We start from the raw sequence: 22772 nt of genomic DNA, 5'->3' as shown, positions 1-22772 counted from the left end.
CGGTAATCATTTAAATGAGAGAAGAGAGCATAAGAAAGGTTAATTTTTACTAATTTGTAGAGATAGTAGAGACTATTTATAGTGCTGTTTTGTAATTTGAGAACATTATTCTTTGTACTGAATACAAGTCTTGAAAATCTTGTAGAAAAATATTACTATTATATCGTATATTAAGATATAACATATCTTATGGTAGAAATTTACCAATTCAATTGACTCACTAAAGTCAAATTTGAAAAGATTGATTATGGCTTAATATTCTAGAAGTTAGCTAAAAAAATGTTTCAAAATTTAGAAGAAATTTCACCTAGAATTTATCGGAAGAAACAGGCATACGCTATATTTAAGGCTTTAGATACTCCATCTGTGATTCAGTTAAAGTAAATGAAAACTGCAAATAATTCAAAAGGTCTCCATTGTCTTTAATCCAGAAAGGCAATTCTTATACACAAAAGAGTATTGGTAAGCCTGGCCCTCAGGTGGAGGGGGGTGGTGCTTCTGGAAGCTGTAGGAAAATAAATTACTTTTGTGGCAACGTATCATTTGTTGATTTTTTGTTTTGTTTTGTTTTTGAGACGGAGTCTTGCTCTGTCATCCAAGGTGGAGTGCAGTGGTGCATTCTTGGCTCACTGCCACTCCCACCTCCCAGGTTCAAGTGATTCTCCTGCCTCAGCCTCCCGAGTAGCTGGGACTACAGGCATGCACCACCACCCCCAGCTAATTTTTTGTATTTTTAGTATAGACGGGGTTTCATCAGGTTGGCCAGGCTGGTCTCAAACTCCTGACCTCAGGTGATCCACCTGCCTTGGCCTCCAAGTGCTGAGATTACAGGCGTGAGCCACTACACCCAGCCATTTGTTGATTTTTATTTTTTTTATCTTTTCTGAAAGATGTTTTAGTGCCTCCTAACTTAGGGCCTGGAATTACTAGTATACCAAGTAAGAATTTTAAATCATGTAATCTTATTTTATTCATTCATCTCTTCACTTACCAAATATTTATTTATATGTGCCAACTCTGTGTTAGGTGCTGTGCTAGGTACTATGCGTACAGTGACAAAAGGACACTGTTCTTGTTGCCTACAGCCAGTTTCCCGGGAATTCAAGGAATTCTAAGCCAAACCCAAGTCCAGGAATGTGACTTTTTTGCTTTGTTTGTATCTCTTAAGGTCTTCAGGTCAAGTTACTCTTGGAGATGCTTGTTCTGCAAGTACCAGTCGAACAGTAGCTATTCCTTCTGGAGAGAACCAGATCAATCAAATTGCCCTAAACCCAACTGGCACCTTCCTCTATGCTGCTTCTGGAAATGCTGTCAGGATGTGGGATCTTAAAAGGTAGATATTTTTAAGAAAACATACCTCTTGCCTATGGCAAATACAACTTCAGATATTAATAACATTAGTGCATGTGAAGTCCAATTTTTATGACCCCAGAAGTCAATGTAAAATCATAGGCTTTTTTTTTTCAGCATATACCTCTAAATGTCTCTTGTGTCCTTATTAACAAACTGACAATTTTCTCTTTTTTTAATCTCCATTGCTTGGAAAATAAGTATGGGGGAAAAATAAAATTAAAACATTACAATTTCTTAATATTTGCCTACAAGTCATGTTGTATACTAGAAGGAGGCCAAGATTCTCATCCTAGTTTCACCAGTACTCTTGATAGAGTTATTTTTGCAACATCACTTAAATATCATATATCTTAAATGTTTTCATTGATAAAATTAAATTAACAACTTGAGCATAAAGTCCTCACAGAATTTTTGTGAATATAAAATAAAATATATGTAAACTATGAAGTATTAAGAAGATAAAATAGTTAAAAAGAAAAAAATGATAAATTAAAATTTAAGGCATTACATCTTTCATTTGATTTTTATTTCCTATGAAATGTGAGTTTTTTTCCTTTACTTGAGTATTTATGTTAGCTTGTTTTCTAGTTCTTAAAATTTTGGCAGCAAGGGAACATTCACTTATTAGTTAACAAATACTTAATCAACCCAAATATGTCAGGCATTGCACCAACAGTGTGGTGAGTACTGACAGTAAAGATAGAGCAAGACAAATGTGGCGGGTTGTGAACTCCCGGGCTCAAATGTTTCTGACACCTAAGCCTCCCAAAGTGCTGGGATTACAGGCAGGAGCCACTGTGCCCAGCCTTGATCTACCTTCTTAGAGCTCATCTTATAATGGAGGACAAAGGCCATTAAACAGGCTATTACAGGATTCTTAGTAACATTTCCGATTCAGGTAACATGGGGTGCCTCTCATCCAGAAGGGATTTGCCAATGGTAAATCAAATGGATGTTTTTTTGAAAAACTTTGAGAAAAACTAGTGTTATAATTTATAACATTTAAGGCATGTTACAGTATGACTGACAAAGTATGATAAACATAATTTATAGATAGATAAGAGAAAAACCATGGTCCTAAATACTATATTATAAATAAAATGTAGAAAATTGAAAACAGTACTTTTTTAAGAAAATAAGAAAAGAGGTGAGGACTTGGCTTATTCTTGAAGATACTGAATTTGACTCATAGTAAGAGCACCATAGAAGAAATAGTCAAAATTATGACACAAGGCAGAAAAGATACCAGCTTTTCAAAATCTTTGCACTTTTTAATTTGCTGGTTGATTTCAGTAAGATATTACTAATTAAATGTAGATCTTAACAAAGGAACTAAAAGAATATTTTTCAAGAAACTGTAATATCTTAAAAGCTAGATACATGTCTTTATTCCAGCAGCTTGATTTGAGGTAGGACTGTGAAACAAAGGTTCATTCTTACCCTCTGACAACTGACATTACCCAGTTTTCTACCAGCCACATAGCTGGTCATTTTCATATCTTTATAATAATTGATGAAATTATTTTGACCACTTATTTTCTGATGTACACATCCACACATATATGTGTGTATATAGATATATGTATGTATATATGTGCATATACGATGTACATGCACTTACGTGTATTTGTGAAAATGTGTGTGTAATAAAATAATTTTACTTTCTCAGTATTGTTACTGATTTTGTAATTACATCAGTGACATTATCATTTTATTTGAAATTCAAATTGGACCTAATCAGTCCTATTCAGACATTTAGCAGATTAATGTTTAGGTGGATTTAGGTTGGAGTTAAAATTAATCATTTTTTAGACTTCTGCTGCTTTTTTGCTTGCCTAAATGACATTAGTCAGCTTTAGAATAACTTATTTATGACTCTCCCATTTGCATCATAGATTATATTAGTTTTGACTAATTTGAACAGAGTTTCGTAGATGTGGAGCTAAAATAAAAAAAGCTGGTGATGCTGTATGTTTATTGCAGCACTATTCACAATAGCAAAGACTTGGAATCAACCCAAATGTCCATCAGTGATAGACTGGATTAAGAAAATGTGGCACATATACACTATGGAATACCATGCAGCCATAAAAGAGGATGGATTCATGTCCTTTGTAGGGACATGGATGCAGCTGGAAACCATCATTGTCAACAAACTATTGCAAGGACAGAAAACCAAACACCACATGTTCTCACTCATAAGTGGGAACTGAACAATGAGAACACTTGGACACAGGAAGGGGAATATCACACACCGGGGCCTGTTGAGGGGTAGGGGGTAGGGGGAGGGATAGCATTAGGAGATACACCTAATGTAAATGTCAAGTTAATGGATGCAGCACACCAACATGACACATGTATACATATGTAACAAACGTGCACATTGTGCACATGTACCCTAGAACTGAAAGTACAATAAACAAAAAAAAGAAAGAAAGAAAGAAAAAAAAAGCTGGTGATGCACACCTCTAAGTCCCAGCTACTGGGGAAGCTGAGGTGGGAGGAGAATTGCTTGAGGCCAGGAGATTGAGACTGCAGTGCGCCATGATCATGCCTGTGAATAGCCACCGCACTTCAGCCTGGCAACATAACGGAACCCGATCTTTTTTTTTTTCTTGAGATGGATTCTTGCTCTGTCACCCAGGCTGGAGTGCAGTGGCGCGATCTCAGCTCACTGCAACCTCCCCCTCCCAGGTTCAAGCGATTCTCCTGCCTCAGCCTCCTAAGTAGTTGGGATTACAGGCACCCGCCACCACATCAGCTAATTTTTGTATTTTTAGTAGAGACAGGGTTTCACCATGTTGGCCAGGCTGGTCTCAAACTCCTGGCCTCAGGTGGTCTGCCCGCCTTGGCCTCCCAAAGTGCTGGGATTACAGGCATAAGCCACCGCACCCAGCCCAAGGCCCCATCTCTAAACATATAAAAAGAAAAAAAAGTGAACTATTTTATGAAAGAATGTAGATTGTCTATGTTGAGGCTTAGTCCCATAAGAAATATTTTTAAATAAGACCATTTTTCTTTATTTTTAAAGGTTTCAGTCTACAGGAAAGTTAACAGGACACCTAGGCCCTGTTATGTGCCTTACTGTGGATCAGATTTCCAATGGACAAGATCTAATCATCACTGGCTCCAAGGATCATTACATCAAAGTATGTATAAGAGACTTTCTGAATTATATTTGTCTATTAAGTGATAATTTTGAAGTATTCAGATTCATCTAGGTCCTCTTTCTCTTAATTTTCTTTTTTCCTTTCTAGTCTTTGCTTTTTCTTTTTAATCTTTTCCTCAGTCATAGTTAGTGGTTTTATCATCTTATTATTCAATCATGCGTTCTCATTTTTCATAGAAGAAAGGTTGGAAACAATTTTAAAGCTCTTTTAGCTCAGTCTTCCAACTCATACATGAGTCTTATTGTCAAGATGTTTTATCTTGAAAATATTACGATCTTCAGAATTTTTTGAAATTAGCAGGTAAGGTAAGGAAAGATGCATAGTTTGATTCTAAAAATGTTAAATTTAAATGCTAAATGAAATACTAATAAAGGAAATTCACATGGCTAGAAGGCCATTAGAAATTCAAGTCTAGAGTTTAAGTTGTGACTAGAGATGTAGGTTTGGGAGCCATTCAAAGAGAACCAGATGTTCGAGGAGTCAAGAGTTGATGATGTGGCCAAGGTGGAGAGAAGTTGACTGGGAACTCAGCCTTGGGGAATATCTGTGAGAACCAATAGGAAGAAGGTAAGAAAGAGAGGTAGGAAGAATGTAAGTACTCATTCTAGAAACTTTGATTAAGATATGAGAAATGGGTTAATGACTTCAAAATAGAATAGTTAAGAAAGGAAGATTTTATATCCTAGAGACATGAACATATTTATGTACTTAGGAATTGGGCTTAGTGGAGAGGGAATGAGTGAGGAGAAAACTGAAGTGGTGGCAATTGATGAAGGTGGCAGGGGGAGTTAGATCATAGATGTGAACATTGAAGATAAGTAAGTATACTTTAGCTTCTGATAAAGAAGGGAAGGGTAAGAAGAAGTTTAAAGATAAAAAGAAACCTTTAGAATGGAAAAGAGTGTCTAAAAAGTTTATTTTTTATTACACTAGCCTTTTCAGGAAGGCACAAGATTATGGGCCAAGAGAGATGAGGGCAACTGAGGAAGGTGAAAAGGTTTTGAACAGCAGCTTTGGGGAATTGGAGATGACCTCCGGGACTGCAAAGTTACCTAATAGTCATTAAATAATAACCATATTTTTTATTGAATTTCACCTGGATTTATATGTAATATTTTTATTATTAAACATATCATTTGTGCAGTTATACATAAAAAAAATATGGTTTCCTTTCTTTTTTTTTTCATAGAGAACATTCTTTATTTATTGAGCATTTACTATGTGCCAAGTACTTTTCATGCATCTCATCACTTAAGCTTATCAGCATCTCCAGCAACTATTGGGTAGGTAGGATCCATGAGCCCATTTTGTAAAAAGAAAACTGAAGTCCAAAGCATTTAAGCAACTTGCCCAGGACTTGAACTCAGATCTATTTGAAATTCCATTCAGATGTTTAACAATACTAAACTGCCTCCCTCCATTGTACTCTGAAGTGAGTCATATTCTTAGCTATGTGTCCCAAGCAGGCATATGTGGAGTATTTTATAGCTGTGTGTACCATTTGTAACAACTTCTTCATGGTGGTGTGAGGCATTTCAGAGCATTATATAAGACAGTCTCTTCATGTTTGTGCTGTTTTAAAATTAGACTTGGTGCAAGCCAAGAAGCCGCCAAGGGCATTTTATTATTATTATTATTCTTTATGTTCTAGGGTACATGTGCGCAACATGCAGGTTTGTTACATATGTATACATGTGCCATGTTGGTGTGCTGCACCCGTTAACTCGTCATTTACATTAGGTATATCTCCTAATGCTATCCCTCCCCCTACCCGCTCCCCACAATAGAACCCGGTGTGTGATGATCCCCTTCCTGTGTCCAGGTGATCTCATTGTTCAGTTCCCACCTATGAGTGAGAACATGCGGTATTTGGTTTTCTATTCTTGCGATAGTTTGCTGAGAATGACAGTTTCCAGCTGCATCTATGTCTCTACAAGGACACGAACTCATCCTTTTTTATGGCTGCATAGTATTTCATGGTGTATATGTGCCACATTTTCTTAATCCAGTCCGTCACTGATGGACATTTGGGTTGATTCCAAGTCTTTGCTATTGTGAATAGTGCCACAATAAATATACGTGTATATGTGTCTTTATAGCAGCATGACTTATAATCCTTTGGGTATATCCCCAGTAATGGGATGGCTGGGTCAAATGGTATTTCTAGTTCTAGATCCTTGAGGAATCGCCACACTGTTTTCCACAATGGTTGAACTAGTTTACAATCCCACCAACAGTGTAAAAGTGTTCCTATTTCTCCACATTCTCTCCAGTACCTGTTGTTTCCTGATTTTTTAATGATTGCCATTCTAACTGGTGTGAGATGGTATCGAATTGTGGTTTTGATTTGCATTTCTCTGATGGCCAGTGATGATGAGCATATTTTCATGTGTCTGTTGGCTGTATGAATGTCTTCTTTTGAGAAGTGTCTGTTCATATCCTTTGCCCACTTTTTGATGGGGTGGTTTTTTCTTGTAAATTTGATTGAGTTCTTCGTAGGTTCTGGATATTAGCCCTTTGTCAGATGAGTAGACTGCAAAAATTTTCTCCCGTTCTGTAGGTTGCCTGTTCACTCTGATGGTAGTTTCTTTTGCTGTGCAGAAGCTCTTTAGTTTAATTAGATCCCATTTGTCAATTTTGGCTTTTGTTGCTGTTGCTTTTGGTGTTTTAGACATGAAGTCCTTGCCCATGCCTATGTCCTGAATGGTATTACCTAGGTTTTCTTCTAGGGGTTTTATGGTTTTAGGTCTAACATTTAAGTCTCTAATCCATCTTGAATTAATTTTCATATAAGGAGTAAGGAAAGGATCCAGTTTCAGCTTTCTACTTACGGTTAGCCACTTTTCCCAGCACCATTTATTAAATAGGGAATCCTTTCCCAATTTCTTGTTTTTGTCAGATTTATCAAAGATCAGATGGCTGTAGATGTGTGGTATTATTTCTGAGGGCTCTGTTCTGTTCCATTGGTCTATATCTCTGTTTTGGTACCAGTACCATGCTGTTTTGGTTACTGTAGCCTTGTAGTGTAGTTTGAAGTCAGTTAGCATGATGCCTCCAGCTTTGTTCTTTTGGCTTAGGATTGCCTTGGCAATGCAGGGTCTTTTTTGGTTCCTTATGAACTTTAAAGCAGTTTTTTCCAAATCTGTGAAGAAAGTCATTGGAAGCTTAATGGGGATGGCATTGAATCTGTAAATTACCTTGGGCAGTATGGCCATTTTCACAATATTGATTCTTCCTATCCATGAACGTGGTATGTTCTTCCATTTCTTTGTGTCCTCTTTTATTTCACTGAGCAGTGGTTTTTAGTTCTCCTTGAAGGGGTTCTTTACATCCCTTGTAAGTTGGATTCCTAGGTATTTTATTCTCTTTGAAGCTATTGTGAATGGGAGTTCATTCATGATTTGGCTCTCTGTTTGTCTGTTACTGGTGTATAAGAATGCTTGTAATTTTTGCACATTTATTTTGTATCCTGAGACTTTGCTGAAGTTTCTTACCAGCTTAAGGAAATTTTGGGCTGAGACAATGGGGTTTTCTAAATATACAATCATGTCATCTGCAAAGAGGGACAATTTGACTTCTTCTTTTCCTATCTGAGTACCCTTTATTTCTTTCTCTTGCCTGATTGCCCTAGCCAGAACTTCCAACACTATGTTTAATAGGAGTGGTGAGAGAGGGCATCCCTGTCTTGTGCCAGTTTTCAAAGGGAATTTTTCCAGTTTTTGCCCATTCAGTATGATATTGGGTATGAGTTTGTCATAAATAGCTCTTATTATTTTGAGATACGTTCCATCAATACCGAATTTATTGAGCGTTTTTAGCATGAAGGGCTGTTGAATTTTGTCAAAGGCCTTTTCTGCATATATTGAGATAATCCTGTGGTTTTTGTCTTTGGTTCTGTTTATATGTTGGATTATGTTTATTGATTTGCTTATGTTGAACCAGCCTTGCATCCCAGGGATGAAGCCCACTTGATTATGGTGGATAAGCTTTTTGATGTGCTGCTGGATTCGGTTTGCCAGTATTTTATTGAGGATTTTTGCATCGATGTTCATCAGGGATATTGGTCTAAAATTCTCTTTTTTTGTTGTATCTCTGTCAAGCTTTGGTATCAGGTGATGTTGGCCTCATAAAATGAGTTAGGGAGGATTCCCTCTTTTTTTATTGATTGGAATAGTTTCAGAAGGAATGGTACCAACTCCTCCTTGTACCTCTGGTAGAATTCGGTTGTGAATCCTTCTGGTCTTGGACTTCTTTTGGTTAGTAGGCTATTAATTATTGCCTCAATTTCAGAGCCTGCTATTCGTCCATTCAGGGATTCAACTTCTTCCTGGTTTAGTCTTGGGAGAGTGTAAGTGTCCTGGAAATTATCCATTTCTTCTAGGTTTTCTAGTTTATTTGCGTAGAGGTGTTTATAGTATTCTCTGATGGCAGTTTGTATATCTGTGGGGTCGGTGGTGATATCCCCTTTATCATTTTTTATTGCGTCTATTTGATTCTTCTCTCTTTTCTTCTTTATTAGTCTTGCTAGCGGTCTATCAATTTTGTTGATCTTTTCAAAAAACCAGCTCCTGGATTCATTGATTTTTTGGAGGGTTGTTTGTGTCTCTATCTCCTTCAGTTTTGCTCTGATCTTAGTTATTTCTTGCCTTCTGCTAGCTTTTGAATGGGTTTGCTCTTGCTTCTCTAGTTCTTTTAATTGTGATGTTAGGATGTCAATTTTAGATCTTTCCTGCTTTCTCTTGTGGGCATTTAGTGCTATAAATTTCCCTCTACTCACTACTTTAAATGTGTCCCAGAGATTCTGGTATGTTGTATCTTTGTTCTCATTGGTTACAAAGAACATCTTTATTTCTGCCTTCATTTTGTTATGTACCCAGTAGTTATTCAGGAGCAGGTTGTTCAGTTTCCATGTAGTTGAGCGGTTTTGATTGAGTTTCTTAATCCTGAGTTCTAGTTTGATTGCACTGTGGTCTGAGAGACAGTTTGTTATAATTTCTGTTCTTTTACATTTGCTGAGGAGTGCTTTACTTCCAACTATGTGGTCAATTTTGGAATAAGTGCGATGTGGTGCTGAGAAGAATGTATATTCTGTTGCTTTGGGTTGGAGAGTTCTATAGATGTCTATTAGGTCTGCTTGCTGCAGAGATGAGTTCAATTCCTGGATATCCTTGTTAACTTTCTGTCTCATTGATCTGTCTAATGTTGACAGTGGGAAGTTAAAGTCTCCCATTATTATTGTATGGGAGTCTAAGTCTCTTTGTAAGTCTCTACGGACTTGCTTTATGAATCTGGGTGCTCCTGTATTGGGTGCATATATATTTAGGATAGTTAGCTCTTCCTGATGAATTGATCCCTTTACCATTATGTGATGGCCTTCTTTGTCTCTTTTGATCTTTGATGGTTTAAAGTCTGTTTTATCAGAGACTAGGATTGCAACCCCTGCTTTTTTTTGTTTTCCATTTGCTTGGTAGATCTTCCTCCATCCCTTTATTTTGAGTCTATGTGTGTCCCTGCATGTGAGATGGGTCTCCTGAATACAGCCAACTGATGGGTCTTGACTCTTTATCCAGTTTGCCAGTCTGTGTCTTTTATTTGGATCATTTAGTCCATTCACATTTAAGGTTAATATTGTTATATGTGAACTTGATCCTGTCGTTATGATGTTCGCTGGTTATTTTGCTCGCTAGTTGATGCAGTTTCTTCCTAGCATCAATGGACTTTACATTTTGACATGTTTTTGCAATGGCTGGTACCTGTTGTTCCTTTCTGTGTTTAGTGCTTCCTTCAGGGTCTCTTGTAGGGCAGGCCTGGTGGTGACAAAATCTCTAAGCATTTGCTTATCTGTAAAGGATTTTATTTCTCCTTCAGTTGTGAAACTTAGTTTGGCTGGATATGAAATTCTGGGTTGAAAATTCTTTTCTTTAAGAATGTTGAATCTTGGCCCCCACTCTCTTCTGGCTTGTAGAGTTTCTGCTGAGAGATCTGCTGTTAGTCTGATAGGTTTCCCCTTGTGGGTAACCCGACCTTTCTCTCTGGCTGCCCTTAAGATTTTTTCCTTCATTTCAACTTTGGTGAATCTGACAATTGTGTGTCTTGGAGTTGCTCTCCTCGAGGAGTATCTTTGTGGCATTCTCTGTATTTCCTGAATTTGAATGTTGGCCTGCCTTACTAGGTTGAGGAAGTTCTGCTGGATGATATCCTGCAGAGTGTTTTCCCACTTGGTTTCATTTTCCCCATCACTTTCAGGCACACCAATCAGATGTAGATTTGGTCTTTTCACATAATCCTATATTTCTTGGAGGCTTTGTTCATTTCTTTTTCCTCTTTTTTCTTTAGTCTTCTCTTCTCGCTTCATTTCATTCATTTGATCTTCAGTCGCTGATACTCTTTCTTCCAGTTGATTGAGTCGGTTATTGAAGCTTGTCCATTTGTCACGTAATTCTCATGTTATGGTTTTCATCTCTATCAGTTCTTTTAAGGTCTTCTCTATATTGATTATCCAGTTATTCATTCATCCGTTCTTTTTTCAAGGTTTTTAGTTTCTTTGCACTGGTTACGTAGTTCCTCCTTTAGCTCTGAGAAGTTTGATCAACTGAAGCCTTCTTCTCTCAACTCGTCAAAGTCATTCACTCTCCCGCTTTGTTCCATTGCTGGTGATGAGCTGCGTTCCTTTGGAGAAGTAGATGCGCTCTTATTTTTTGAATTTCCATCTTTTCTACACTGCTTTTTCCCCATCTTTGTGGCTTTATCTGCCTTTGGTTTTTGATGATGGTGACGTACTGATGGGGTTTTCGTGTGGATGTCCTTTCTATTTTTCAGTTTTCCTTCTAACAGTCAGGACCCTCAGCTGGAGGTCTGTTGGAGTTTGCTTGAGGTCCACTCCAGACCCTGTTTGCGTGGGTATCAGCAGCGGAGGCTGCAGAAGATAGAATATTGCTGAATAGTGAATGTTGCTGTCTGATTCTTTCTCTGGAAGCTTCGTCTCAGGGGTGTACCCTGCCGTGTGAGATGTGAGGTGTTGATCTGCTCCTAGTGGGGGATGTCTCTCAGTTAGGCTACTCAGGGGTCAGGGACCCACTTGAGCAGGCAGTCTGTCTGTTCTCAGATCTCAACCTCCATGCTGGGAGATCCACTGCTCTCTTCAAAGCTGTCGGACAGGGGTATTTACTTCTGCTGAGGTTTCTGCTGCTTTTTGTTTAGCTATGCCCTGTCCCCAGTGGAGGAGACTACAGAGGCAGGCCAGCCTCCTTGAGCTGTGGTGGGCTCCACCCAATTCGAGCTTCCAGGTGGCTTTGTTTACCTACTTAAGCCTCAGCAATGGCGAGCGCCCCTCCCCCAGCCTGGCTGCCACCTTGCAGTTAGATCTCAGACTGCTGTGCAAGCAATGAGGGAGGCTCCGTGGGCGTGGAACCCTCTGGGCCAGGTGTGGGATATAATCTCCTGGTGTGCCATTTGCTAAGACCCTTGGTAAAGCACAGTATTAGGGTGGGAGTTACCCGATTTTCCAGGTGTTGTGTGTCTCAATTTCGTTTGGCTAGGAAAAGAAATTCCCTTCCCCCTTGTGCTTCCCAGGTGAGGCGATGCCTCACCCTGCTTCAGCTCTCGCTGGTCGGGCTGCACCCACGGACCAGCACCAACTGTCCGACACACCCCAGTGAGATGAACCTGGTACCTCAGTTGAAAATGCAGGAATCACCCATCTTCTGTGTCACTCACACTGGGAGCTGGAGGCTGGAGCTGTTCCTATTCAGCCCTCTTGGGTGCCCTCCCTGGTTTCCTTTCTTAAAAGCCTACAGACACAAAGCATGTAACATGCAAGCGAAAGTAGTGTTAAAAAAAGGGCACAGGTTTATCCTCAGTTGTCATTCCTGTCAGGTTAACTTAATTAACTTAATAAAACTTCCATAACAACAAATAACAAAACAAAACAATAATTAAGATCTGGGGCCATGATGCATGCCTGTAATCCCAGCTACTTGGGAGGTTGAGGTAAGAGGATCACTTGAGCCTGAAGTTAAAGCAGCTGTGCAGTATGATTGCACCTGTGAATAAGCACTATACTCCAGCCTGGGAAACATAGTGAGACCTCATCTCAAAATAATAAATAAAATAAGTAAAAAGAAAAAATTTAACAAACCAGAAACAGTAGGTAACAAAACAAGTCATATCTGATTAACATACATGTGTATGTGTTTCTAGGACTGTACAAATATTTGCGTTTGTTTGCAAGTTAAATAGGATAACTGCTTTGTTTCTACCTTTCTAGATGTTTGATGTTACAGAAGGAGCTCTTGGTACTGTGAGTCCCACCCACAATTTTGAACCCCCTCATTATGATGGCATAGAAGCACTAACCATTCAAGGGGATAACCTATTTAGCGGGTCTAGAGATAATGGAATCAAGAAATGGGACTTAACTCAAAAAGACCTTCTTCAGGTAATGCAGAACCTTTTCATGGTTTAGAGTGGGCATTTCAACATGATCCTGTAGCCTGTAGAAGAACTTGAAGAGGTTCTATGTTGATTTTTATCATTTATGGATAATATTAATCAGGCCTTTTTCTTAAAGAATGTTTCATCCTCCCCAGAGTTCTTCATTGGGAGAAGGGAAACATTCAACATTGAATAATACCTGCTAGATAAGAGAAGAGATGCTGATAAGAGTTGAAAGATCTAGGGTTGCTCCATGCATGTGTTTATTAAATAAAATCAGCCTGGGAGTAGTGCAGTTGCAGTTTGTCATTTTGTTTTGCTTTTGTTTTACGTACACATATTCCAAAGAGTTCCAAGTTTAGCTAAAGTCAAGAGTGATATAAATAATTCCTTATCTATAAGAGCATTTTCATGCATCTAAGGGTGGTGGTTCTCTCATTTCCTACAAAGTGATAATTGGGTTGAATAAATTCAAATATTGGTGTCTTTTCCTAATTCCCTGGAAAAGAAAGTAGTTAACAGATTAAATTCTTTTCAATTTCAAGTTTTTCCTTATATATACGTATATGTGGGTATGTATATGTAGTAGTTGCTTCCACTTTCCTGCTTGTAATCAGTAGATGAAAACCAAACAAACAAACATAAATATTAATAGGAAAAACTTGGCAATAGATGCATATACAGTGTTACATTAAAAAGCTTTTTAAAAATAAACATACAGTCATGATTATAATTTTATATTTTGCATATAAATACATTTATGCATGAAGTGTAGTCATATAGTCTAATCTTGTAATTATTGTTTACTCATCATAAAATATATAGATTACCTTTGGTCTTCTGCAGAAATCTTCAGGCCTCTATATTCTCTATTGAAAGTTTAAACTAGTGATATTATGAGCCAGTCCTTATAATCCACATATCAGGTTGCAGTTTTCAAACTTGCTTTATTTAATACATTTTGGAGAAAGGTAAGATATTTACTGCCCATGAAGAGGATATGATGCTCGAAAATTCTATATACTTTCAGGATCTTTTACATTCTGTAGATTATAGCCCTTAAATGCTGATAACAATGATGAAAATTAGTGAGGCAAGTTGGGAAGCAAATTACCCACTTATTTCTTTAAATCACTAAGAGTGATTGCATAGAAAGTAAACTTTATTCAGGCAATTCTGAATATTAAGTTTTGCAATAAAATGTTTTTCAGTTTATTTTCATGTGAAAATGTCAGTTTGGAAGCTCTCCTTAAGCTACTGATTTCATTTTTTTTCTTTTAGCAAGTTCCAAATGCACATAAGGATTGGGTCTGTGCCCTGGGAGTAGTGCCAGACCACCCAGTTTTGCTCAGTGGCTGCAGAGGGGGCATTTTGAAAGTCTGGAACATGGATACTTTTATGCCAGTTGGAGAGATGAAAGGTCATGATAGTCCTATCAATGCCATATGTGTTAATTCCACCCACATTTTTACTGCAGCTGAGTAAGTTTTCTTATATGATTTTTCTCTATATTGGTTGCTTTTGTTCGGATTTAATACATATGTTGTAAATATCTAGAAACATTGAATATGCAAAATCCTTATAATCATTCTAATGTCTGTTTTAAGATGTCTTACTTATATTTTCTGATGTACACTGTGGGCACTGAATTTAGGCACCCCAGGTTACATGACAATACCGTTACTCCTGTATAGCACTCTGTTTATTTTAGGAAGTGAGCTGTCACATGTTTCCTTGATGGTTTTGACTTTTAGAAAATAATGACTAATTTCTAAAGATTTTTATTTTCAGAAAGGCAACAAATTTGCCATTCTTCATATTTGGAACAAATTATTTAAAAACTCTCTCTGCTTCCTCCTCCCTTTAAAGTATAAGTATGTAGTAATAACATCTGCTTCCACCCACTTGTGGATGACTGGATTGATTGACTCATTTGTTCATTCACAGTGAATCTCCTAAGTGCTGGGAATTGTTCCAGACTCCTGGAAACAGAGCAGTGAGCAAAACAGATTCCAAACCCAGTCTATATTCTTATGAGAAGAAATGGAAAATACATTAAGTAGAATGTGTTAGATGGTGTGACAAGTGCAATGGTGAAAAATAAAAGAGAGAAAGGGGATGGGATTTTCCTAGGGCAGGGTTACAAAATAGGGTGGTCAGTGAAGGCCTCATGGAAAAAGTGACATTTAAGATACTTGAAGGAGGTAGAAAGATGTTGTGACCGTAAAATGACAGTTTATATATATAAATGACATTATATATAGTACACATATATGTACTTTGAAAAGGAAAAGTGTATGTATTATATAATGTGAAGTATAGGTCTCATTCAAATAAAATGTAATTTCTTGTGAATATCCATCTAAAACACCTCCCAATTTTGTTTGTGTACCATTTATATCTATTTAATTTGAGCACTGACTTTATTCAAGGTGTCCCAAATGCATGAATACCCTGATTTTATTTTGAAGACTTTATTTCTGTGTCATTTCTTTGGATTTGTGCAGTTTCCATTGAATTTCTCTTTTCATTTAGATTTACTTTCATCTTGAAGGTGCATCAGAGCCGATTTATTTTGTTTTTCTAAAGTTCTTACCTTTGATGCTTCATCGATGCTATTTCCAAGATGCATTACTTTCTGAAAAGTCACCACTTTTGCTTACTTCCTTGGAAATTTGTTGTGTCCTTGAAAATTTACCGGCTGTATCTCACATTGACTGTGGGACACCCAATACAAAACTTACTATTGTGTATCAGTGAGGCCTGGGGATCAGCATGTAATATAATTATACTTACTTATCTTCCAGGATATGGTCTCAGTTTTGAAGAGCTAAACTTTTTTTTTTTTTAACTTTATTTTAGGTTCAGGGGTACATGTGCAGGTTTTTTTATATGGGTAAACTTGTGTCACCAGTGTTTGTGGTTCAGATTATTTCATCACCCATGTGCTAAGCCCAGTACCCAATAGTTATTTTTTTCTACTCCTCTCCCTCCTGCCACCCTCCACCCTCAAGTAGGCCCCAGTGTCTGTTGTTGCCTTTTTTGTGTCTATGAGTTCTCATCATTTAGCTTCCCTTTATAAGAGAGAACATGTGATATTTGGTTCTCTGTTTCTTCATTTGTTTGCTAAGGATAATGGTCTCCAGCTCCATCCATGTACCCACAAAATATGTGATCTCATTTATTTTTATGGCTGCATAGTATTCCATGGTATATATGTACCACATTTTCTTTATCCAATCTGTCATTGATGGGCGTTTAGGTTGATTCCATGTCTTTGCTATTGTGAATAGTGCTGTTATGAACATTTGTGTACATGTATCTTTATGGTAGAATGATTTATATTTCTCTGGTATACACCCAGTAATGAGATTGCTGAGTCAAGTTGTAGTTCTGTTTTTAGCTCTTTCAGGAATTGCCACACTGCTTTCCACAATGGTTGAACTGATTTATACGCCCACTAACCAGTATATAAGTGTTCCCTTTTTCCACAACCTTGTCGACATCTGTTATTTTTGACTTTTTAATAGTAGCATTTTTGACTGGTGTGAGATGGTGTATCATTGTGGTTTTGATTTGCATTTCTCTAATAATGTTGAGCTTTTTTTCATATTCTAGTTAGCAGCATCTATGTATTCCTTAGAAAAGGGTCTGTTCATGTCCCTTTCCCACTTTTAAATGGGTTGATTGTTTTTTTCCTTGTAAATTTGTTTAAGTTCTTAAGATGCTGGATATTAGATCTTTGTCAGATTCATAGTTTGCAAATATTGTCTCCCATTCTGTAAGTTCTCTGTTTACTCTATTGATAGTTTCTTTTGCTGTACAGATGAAGAGCTAAACTTTTTCTCAGCTTACTCAGTGTATATCACATGCAAATATGTCTACTACATGTTTTCAAAATCACGGGAAAATAACCAAGAAAATCAGAAGGACTTTTAAAAAATTAGTTCTACTTATTTGTTATTTAACAAATATTTATATAGTGCTTACTATGTGCGAGGCATTGTTCTAAGTGCTTTGCAGACATTAACTCATTTAGTCCTTAGAATAACTCTAGAAGTTAAGTATTATTATTATAATCTCTATTTTACAAGTAGGAAAACTGAGGCACTTTATAACTTACATAGATAATTTCATCATACCTGTCATTTATGGATCTGATATCATTGATTTTTCTCTTAATTATTGGTGTCATTGTCTTCTGCTGCTTTTCATGTCAAGTAATATTTTATTAAATGTTAGACATTGTAATATTTTGAGTATCTCAATTTTGTCATACTTTGTATTCCTTTAAGGAGTATCAGGCTTTGTTTATCAGGCAATTGGATTACTTGTGGTTCAGTTTTAAGTTTTTAACACTTGTTTTTAACCTTTGTTAGGTAGGTCTAGAGTAGCCATTACTCTGGGGTTAGTTGGCTGTCCTATGAAAGTTTAACTCTTCCTGCAATTCTACTGAAGGTACCAGGTGTTCAGTGGTATCTCTCTACTATACCTGGTCAGAAATTGAACATCTCATAGCCCTCTATGAACTCTGGGAGGTTTTCAATATATAGCTCCCTGGTAGCTGTTTGTTGTCTGACCTTATCGTTGCACTCTACTCATGTGCAACTTAACATTCAGTCAAAGACTTTAGGAGACCCCATGTAGATTTGTAGAGTTCTTTCTCTGCATAGATCTCTCCTCTTCTCTACTTCCTGGATTTTGTTTTCTGTCTCTTCAACTAAGTGCTCCTGTGATTCTCTGCTTGGGTTTCCTCTCCCTTTGCTGTGGTATGCAAAATGCTTCCAGGCAGACAGCCGGGGCTATCACACAGTATCTTCTTTGTTTCCCTTTTCTCCAGGATCACAGCCTCGCATTGCCTGTTGCCCAATGTCTGAAAACAGCTGCTCCATAAATTTTGTCAAGTTTTCTCTTTGTTTACAATAGGGGGGTTAACCATGGCTAGTAGTGGAAATTTAATCATCTCAAACTTAACATATCCAAAATTGAACTCCTAACCTTTTCAAGAAACCTACTCATTCTACAACCTTCTCCATCACAGTTGATGGCTTCCCTGACATTTCTGTGCTCAGGACAGAACCTTTCATTCCTCCCCTTCTTTTGTACTTCGTATCTAATCCATCACCAAGTCCTGTTAGTTCTACCTTTAAATTATGTCTAGAATCTAACCACTTCTTACCACATCCTCTACTTCTTCACCAGACTTAATCACCATCAGCTCTTGGATTACTATAATAGCCTTCTAAATGAAGTCCTTTGCTCATATGTAGTCTACACTCAACACAAAATCTAGAATGATCCTTTAAAAGCATAAGTTAGATCATATTCCTTCTCTATTCAAAACCCTACAGTCGTCCTCCATTTCACTTAGAGTTGAGTCCATACTTGATCTTGCCCTCTGAACATCTGTTTTCACCCTTGCCATATCATCTGGTACCCTCTGGCTTATCCTTTTCTTGCAACCCCAATAACCTCTTTGCTGGTCCTTGAACATTCCAAAGCCACTCCTGCCTGAGGGCATTTGCCCCAGCTGCTCTTTTGGCCTGGAATGTTTTTCTCTCAAATGTCCTGACCCTGCAAGTCTTTCTTCCTCAGTAAAAGTATCCTGGCCATTTTATTTAAAATTGTAATCTCTCCTATCGCCTAGCACTCCTGGTCCCCTTGGCTGTTCTCTCCTTTTTTTTTACCCCTGTGGCACTAATCACCTTCTAATATACTCTATAGTTTAATCATTTATTATGGTTTATTGTCTGTCTCCTTTTGCTAGAATACATGATCTACAAAGGCAAAAGGTTTGAGCTTTTAAATTTTATTTTTGTTTTTTTAAAGCAGCATATCCTGGCAAGGCGCAGTGGTTCACGCCTCTAATCCCAGCACTTTGGGAGGGCGAGGCGGGCGGATCACGAGGTCAGGAGATCGAGACCATCCTGGCTAACACGTCTCTGCTAAAAATACAAAAAAATTAGCTGGGCGTGGTGGCAGGCACCTGTAGTCCCAGTTACTCGAGAGGCTGAGGCTGGAGAATGGTGTGAACCCGGGAGGCAGAGCTTGCAGTGAGCAGAGATCGAGTCACTGCACTCCAGCCTAGGTGACAGAACAAGACTCTGTTTAAAAAAAAAAAAAAAAAAAAGGCACATCCCAAGCACTTAGAATGCTTTAAAAAAAAAAAAAGTCATATCCCAGGGTGGGTGCAGTTGCTCATGCCTGTAATCCCAGCACTTTTGGGAGGCTGAGGCAGGTGGATCATGAGGTCAAGAGATCAAGACTGGCCAACATGGTGAAACCCCGTCTGTACTAAAAATGCAAAAAAATTAGCTAGGCATAGTGGCATATGCCTATAGTCCCAGCTGCTCAGGAGGCTGAGGCAGGAGAATCGCTTGAACCCAGGGGGCGGAGGTTGCGCAGAGGAGCTGAGATCGTGCCACTGCATTCCAACCTGGCAACAGAGTGAGATTTTGTCAAGAAAAAGAAAGAAAGAAAGAGAGAGAGAGAAAGGAAGGAAGGAAGGAAGGAAGGAAGGAAGGAAGGAAGGAAGGAAGGAAGGAAGGAAGGAAGGAAGGAAGGAAGGAAGGAAGGAAGGAAGGAAGGAAGGAAGGAAGGAAGGAAGGAAGGAAGGAAGGAAGGAAGGAAGGAAGGAAGGAAGGAAGGAAGGAAGGAAAGAATATCCCAAGCATACTTGGAATGTAGCAGGTTCTCAGTAAACATTTGTTGAGTAAATGGTTAAATGAATAAATGCAATGCTTGAATGGGTGGATAAATGAAAATATTCCATTGCTGTTATCAATGTATGTGTGCTGTGTGGGATGGTGAGAAGATAACTGATTAAAATATAGAAAGCCCGGGTTCTAGAAAACCTTTGCTGTGTTACATTGGCACTCCACTAAACCTTTTTCCCTTGGGATGGAATACATAATCTCTGAAGTGCATTTAAACTATTAAATTCCATTGAAACTCTTATTATTATTATTTTTACTTTGGGTTAATCAGGAAATTGGAAAAAGAAACATTTCTGTAAGCCATGAGAGATATGTTAAGAAATGTGATTGTCTAATGACAGTATTCACCTGTGAGGGCAACAGAAACATGTTTTCTCAGAAATACTTTTTATAAAAAATTTAAATTTCAATTAATAATAACTGTGTATATTTACAGGGCATCAGAATTCCATTTAATCTTCTACATTCTGTGCCAGGTGGAGTATTAGTTCACTTCTCAATAGCCTGTTGCTTTTTCTGTAGGCTTGTTTGCTGAGTTTACCTAAAGATATTTCTTCGTGACTTTGCCATATTCACTAACTCCCTAGAAATCCTGCCCCTGCTTTCTCCCTGCCTAGAAGCCTCACTGTGACCTGCAGGCTGTTTTGCCTGAAGACTTCTGACACTATGTCAGATCACATGCTGTTCTTTGAAATAATGAGTGCAGATCCAGTGTTAAAGAGATAAGGCTCTGGAGCCAGACTGCCTGGATTCACATCTCAGCTGTGTCACTTACTTGTGTTCTGGGCCTCAATTAGCTCTTCAATAAAAAGGGGATTATAGCAGTAGCTATTGCTAATGGTAATTAAAGGGAATTAAATGTATGTTAACATAGGTAAAGGGCACCTGGTAACAATGCCTGGTTCATAGTAAGTCCTTGATAATATAAGCTGTTATCATTATTTGCTATATAAATGAGACAATGCATATTTGTACTTGCATTTCTTGAAGACCTATGTAGAAAATATTTCCATGATAAGTAATTATAAGAGCTATTTCTTTATCTTTCTGCATTTGTTCATATATCCATGTTATTTATTTTTTTGTAGTGATCGAACTGTGAGAATTTGGAAGGCTCGCAATTTGCAAGATGGTCAGATCTCTGACACAGGAGATCTGGGGGAAGATACTGCCAGTAATTAAACATGAGTGAAGATAAGTTGTAAACTGAATGCTGTGATAATACTCTGTATTCTTTATGGAAAATTTCCTGCACTTATTAGGCAAAGCGTATGAATGGGATTAACTGGAAAATATATCTGAATTCAACTGCTGACTATAAATTATATTCTAATAAAATTGTGTGCTATCTTGTGTGCTTAGTTTTAAGATCAACCAATAGATATATATCCTACAATTGATATATTGCTTTATTCGCACTTTTATTGTAGCTGAATTTTTGTGCCTATCTATAAAACACACCTTCAAATTATTTGAATTACAAGACATCTGCTTTTGTGACAGTCAGAAAACACACCTGGCATACAATGCAACCCACTGTTAACTCATTCATATAGTTTATTCAAGTGATTTATGTATTTAAACATATTGAAAATGTTAGTCAAATTGTGGTTTACTTGTCAGGTATTTTTATCAGTCTGTAGAGAGTTCCCAAATTTCAAAGGTCTTTTAATGTAATGGACAAAAATAAGATATGCGAATATTATTGATGAATTTTCATAAGGTGGAATTGATCTTAATCTACTAATAAAGAAGGGTAAACAGTTTGTGTTAAATGTTGGCATTTACTTGTATTGACCAAAGTTTTGCAGCTCTACTATATTCTGTGCTCAGGACTAAAATGCTGTTAAATTGTTGGTTTTTTTTTTTTTTTTTTTCAGTGCTGTGCATATATTCTGTGATGGGAAACGTTGATGTCCTAACAGAAATATATTTTGATCTATTTTCCTATGGAGTTGTTTCTATTATCACCATTTAATTTTGTTTTTATTTAATAGTAGTATTTCCTTCCCTTTTATCTAATTTTTTTATATGCTGCTAAATATATTTTAAATACACTATGTTTGCAAACCTTGGTAGCTATGGTGAGAACTACTATCATCTGTGGTGGGAAAAGCTATGTAAATAGGTAGATTGTATAGAGAGACTATCTTGTGTTGTGCCTGTATGAATTTTTAAAAGCTGTTGATTGGATTTTGCAAAAGGATGTATAATATTTCTGTCTGCCTAGAATATTAATTTGTAAATTCTGCAAGTTTAATTTTTATGTGGATGGTATAACATTTGAAAATATTGTCTTACATGATTTTTTTCCCCTGAAAATATTTGCTTGTAAATGAAAACTTAGCTACGGCTTAAATAAACATGTTGCTATGAAATTATTTTTACTGTATTGTTCTTTTTCCAAATTTCAAGAGAATGGCCAGTCTTTGTAAAACTTTGTTTTATCTTTGTGTGATAGAAGAAAAGGCATGTTTTTGGTTATCTGGCAATCCGTATGCATTCCTTTCTTTGCTTACTAGATGTGAAATATTCTTGAGAATTTTAAACAGTAACCTAATCTTGATGAACCGTGGAACCTCACTATTTAAAGCAATTAAGTTCAACTATGTAATTTAGGAATTTGAACATGCATGATAAAACAAAACAAAAAAAATCCTGTAAACATTAAGATAGTGGTAACCTTGTTTTCTAGAGAAGAGAAGGGGTGGCTGGTGACTAGCAGGTGTCACAGCAAGTGAGTTGGGAGGGTAGGGAGAGTGCTTCTGGGGTCCTAGCAATGTTGTAATTTTTGACCTGGGTCCTAAACATAAGCATTCACTTTCTACATACATATTAAACTGTAAGTATATTTCTCTATCGTATTTTATGTATGTGTATATGTTCTAAGTTTCATAGCAAAATAATTTTTGAAAAAAGTTTTAAGGAATATATTTTCCTATAAGGACAAAACTCCGCTCCTTTGTAATTTTGCCTCCTTCCCTGAAAGAAGGTACCATGCCAAGATCTGAAAGAGACTTCAAGACTATTTTAATTTCAAGTCTCTTGCAGTGTTTCTTTTTTGCAGGACTATTGCTCAATAATTCATTAGTTCGATCAT

At 37.3% G+C, this 22772-nt stretch overlaps 1 protein-coding gene across 11 annotated transcripts in view; it reads left to right on the top strand.

Annotated features, from left to right (window-relative positions):
• KIF21A (kinesin family member 21A) overlaps positions 1 to 22053 on the top strand; it is a 163472-nt gene extending 141419 nt beyond the window's left edge. For all 11 annotated transcript variants that reach the window (XM_050750118.1, XM_050750123.1, XM_050750117.1 and 8 more), the window contains 5 exons: positions 1169 to 1333; positions 4385 to 4502; positions 12790 to 12960; positions 14238 to 14437; positions 20761 to 22053. In XM_050750118.1, the coding sequence (XP_050606075.1) occupies positions 1169 to 1333; positions 4385 to 4502; positions 12790 to 12960; positions 14238 to 14437; positions 20761 to 20854 (748 nt within the window). In that variant the 3' untranslated portion in view covers positions 20855 to 22053. The remainder of the gene's footprint in view (positions 1 to 1168; positions 1334 to 4384; positions 4503 to 12789; positions 12961 to 14237; positions 14438 to 20760) is intronic.
• Positions 22054 to 22772: the final 719 nt, after the last annotated feature.

Source organism: Macaca thibetana, chromosome 11 (genome assembly GCF_024542745.1).
Source record: "Macaca thibetana thibetana isolate TM-01 chromosome 11, ASM2454274v1, whole genome shotgun sequence".
Taxonomy (NCBI): Eukaryota; Metazoa; Chordata; class Mammalia; order Primates; family Cercopithecidae; genus Macaca; species Macaca thibetana.
The sequence above is the reverse complement of the archived record's forward strand: the minus strand, read 5'-3'. Positions and strand labels throughout refer to the sequence as shown.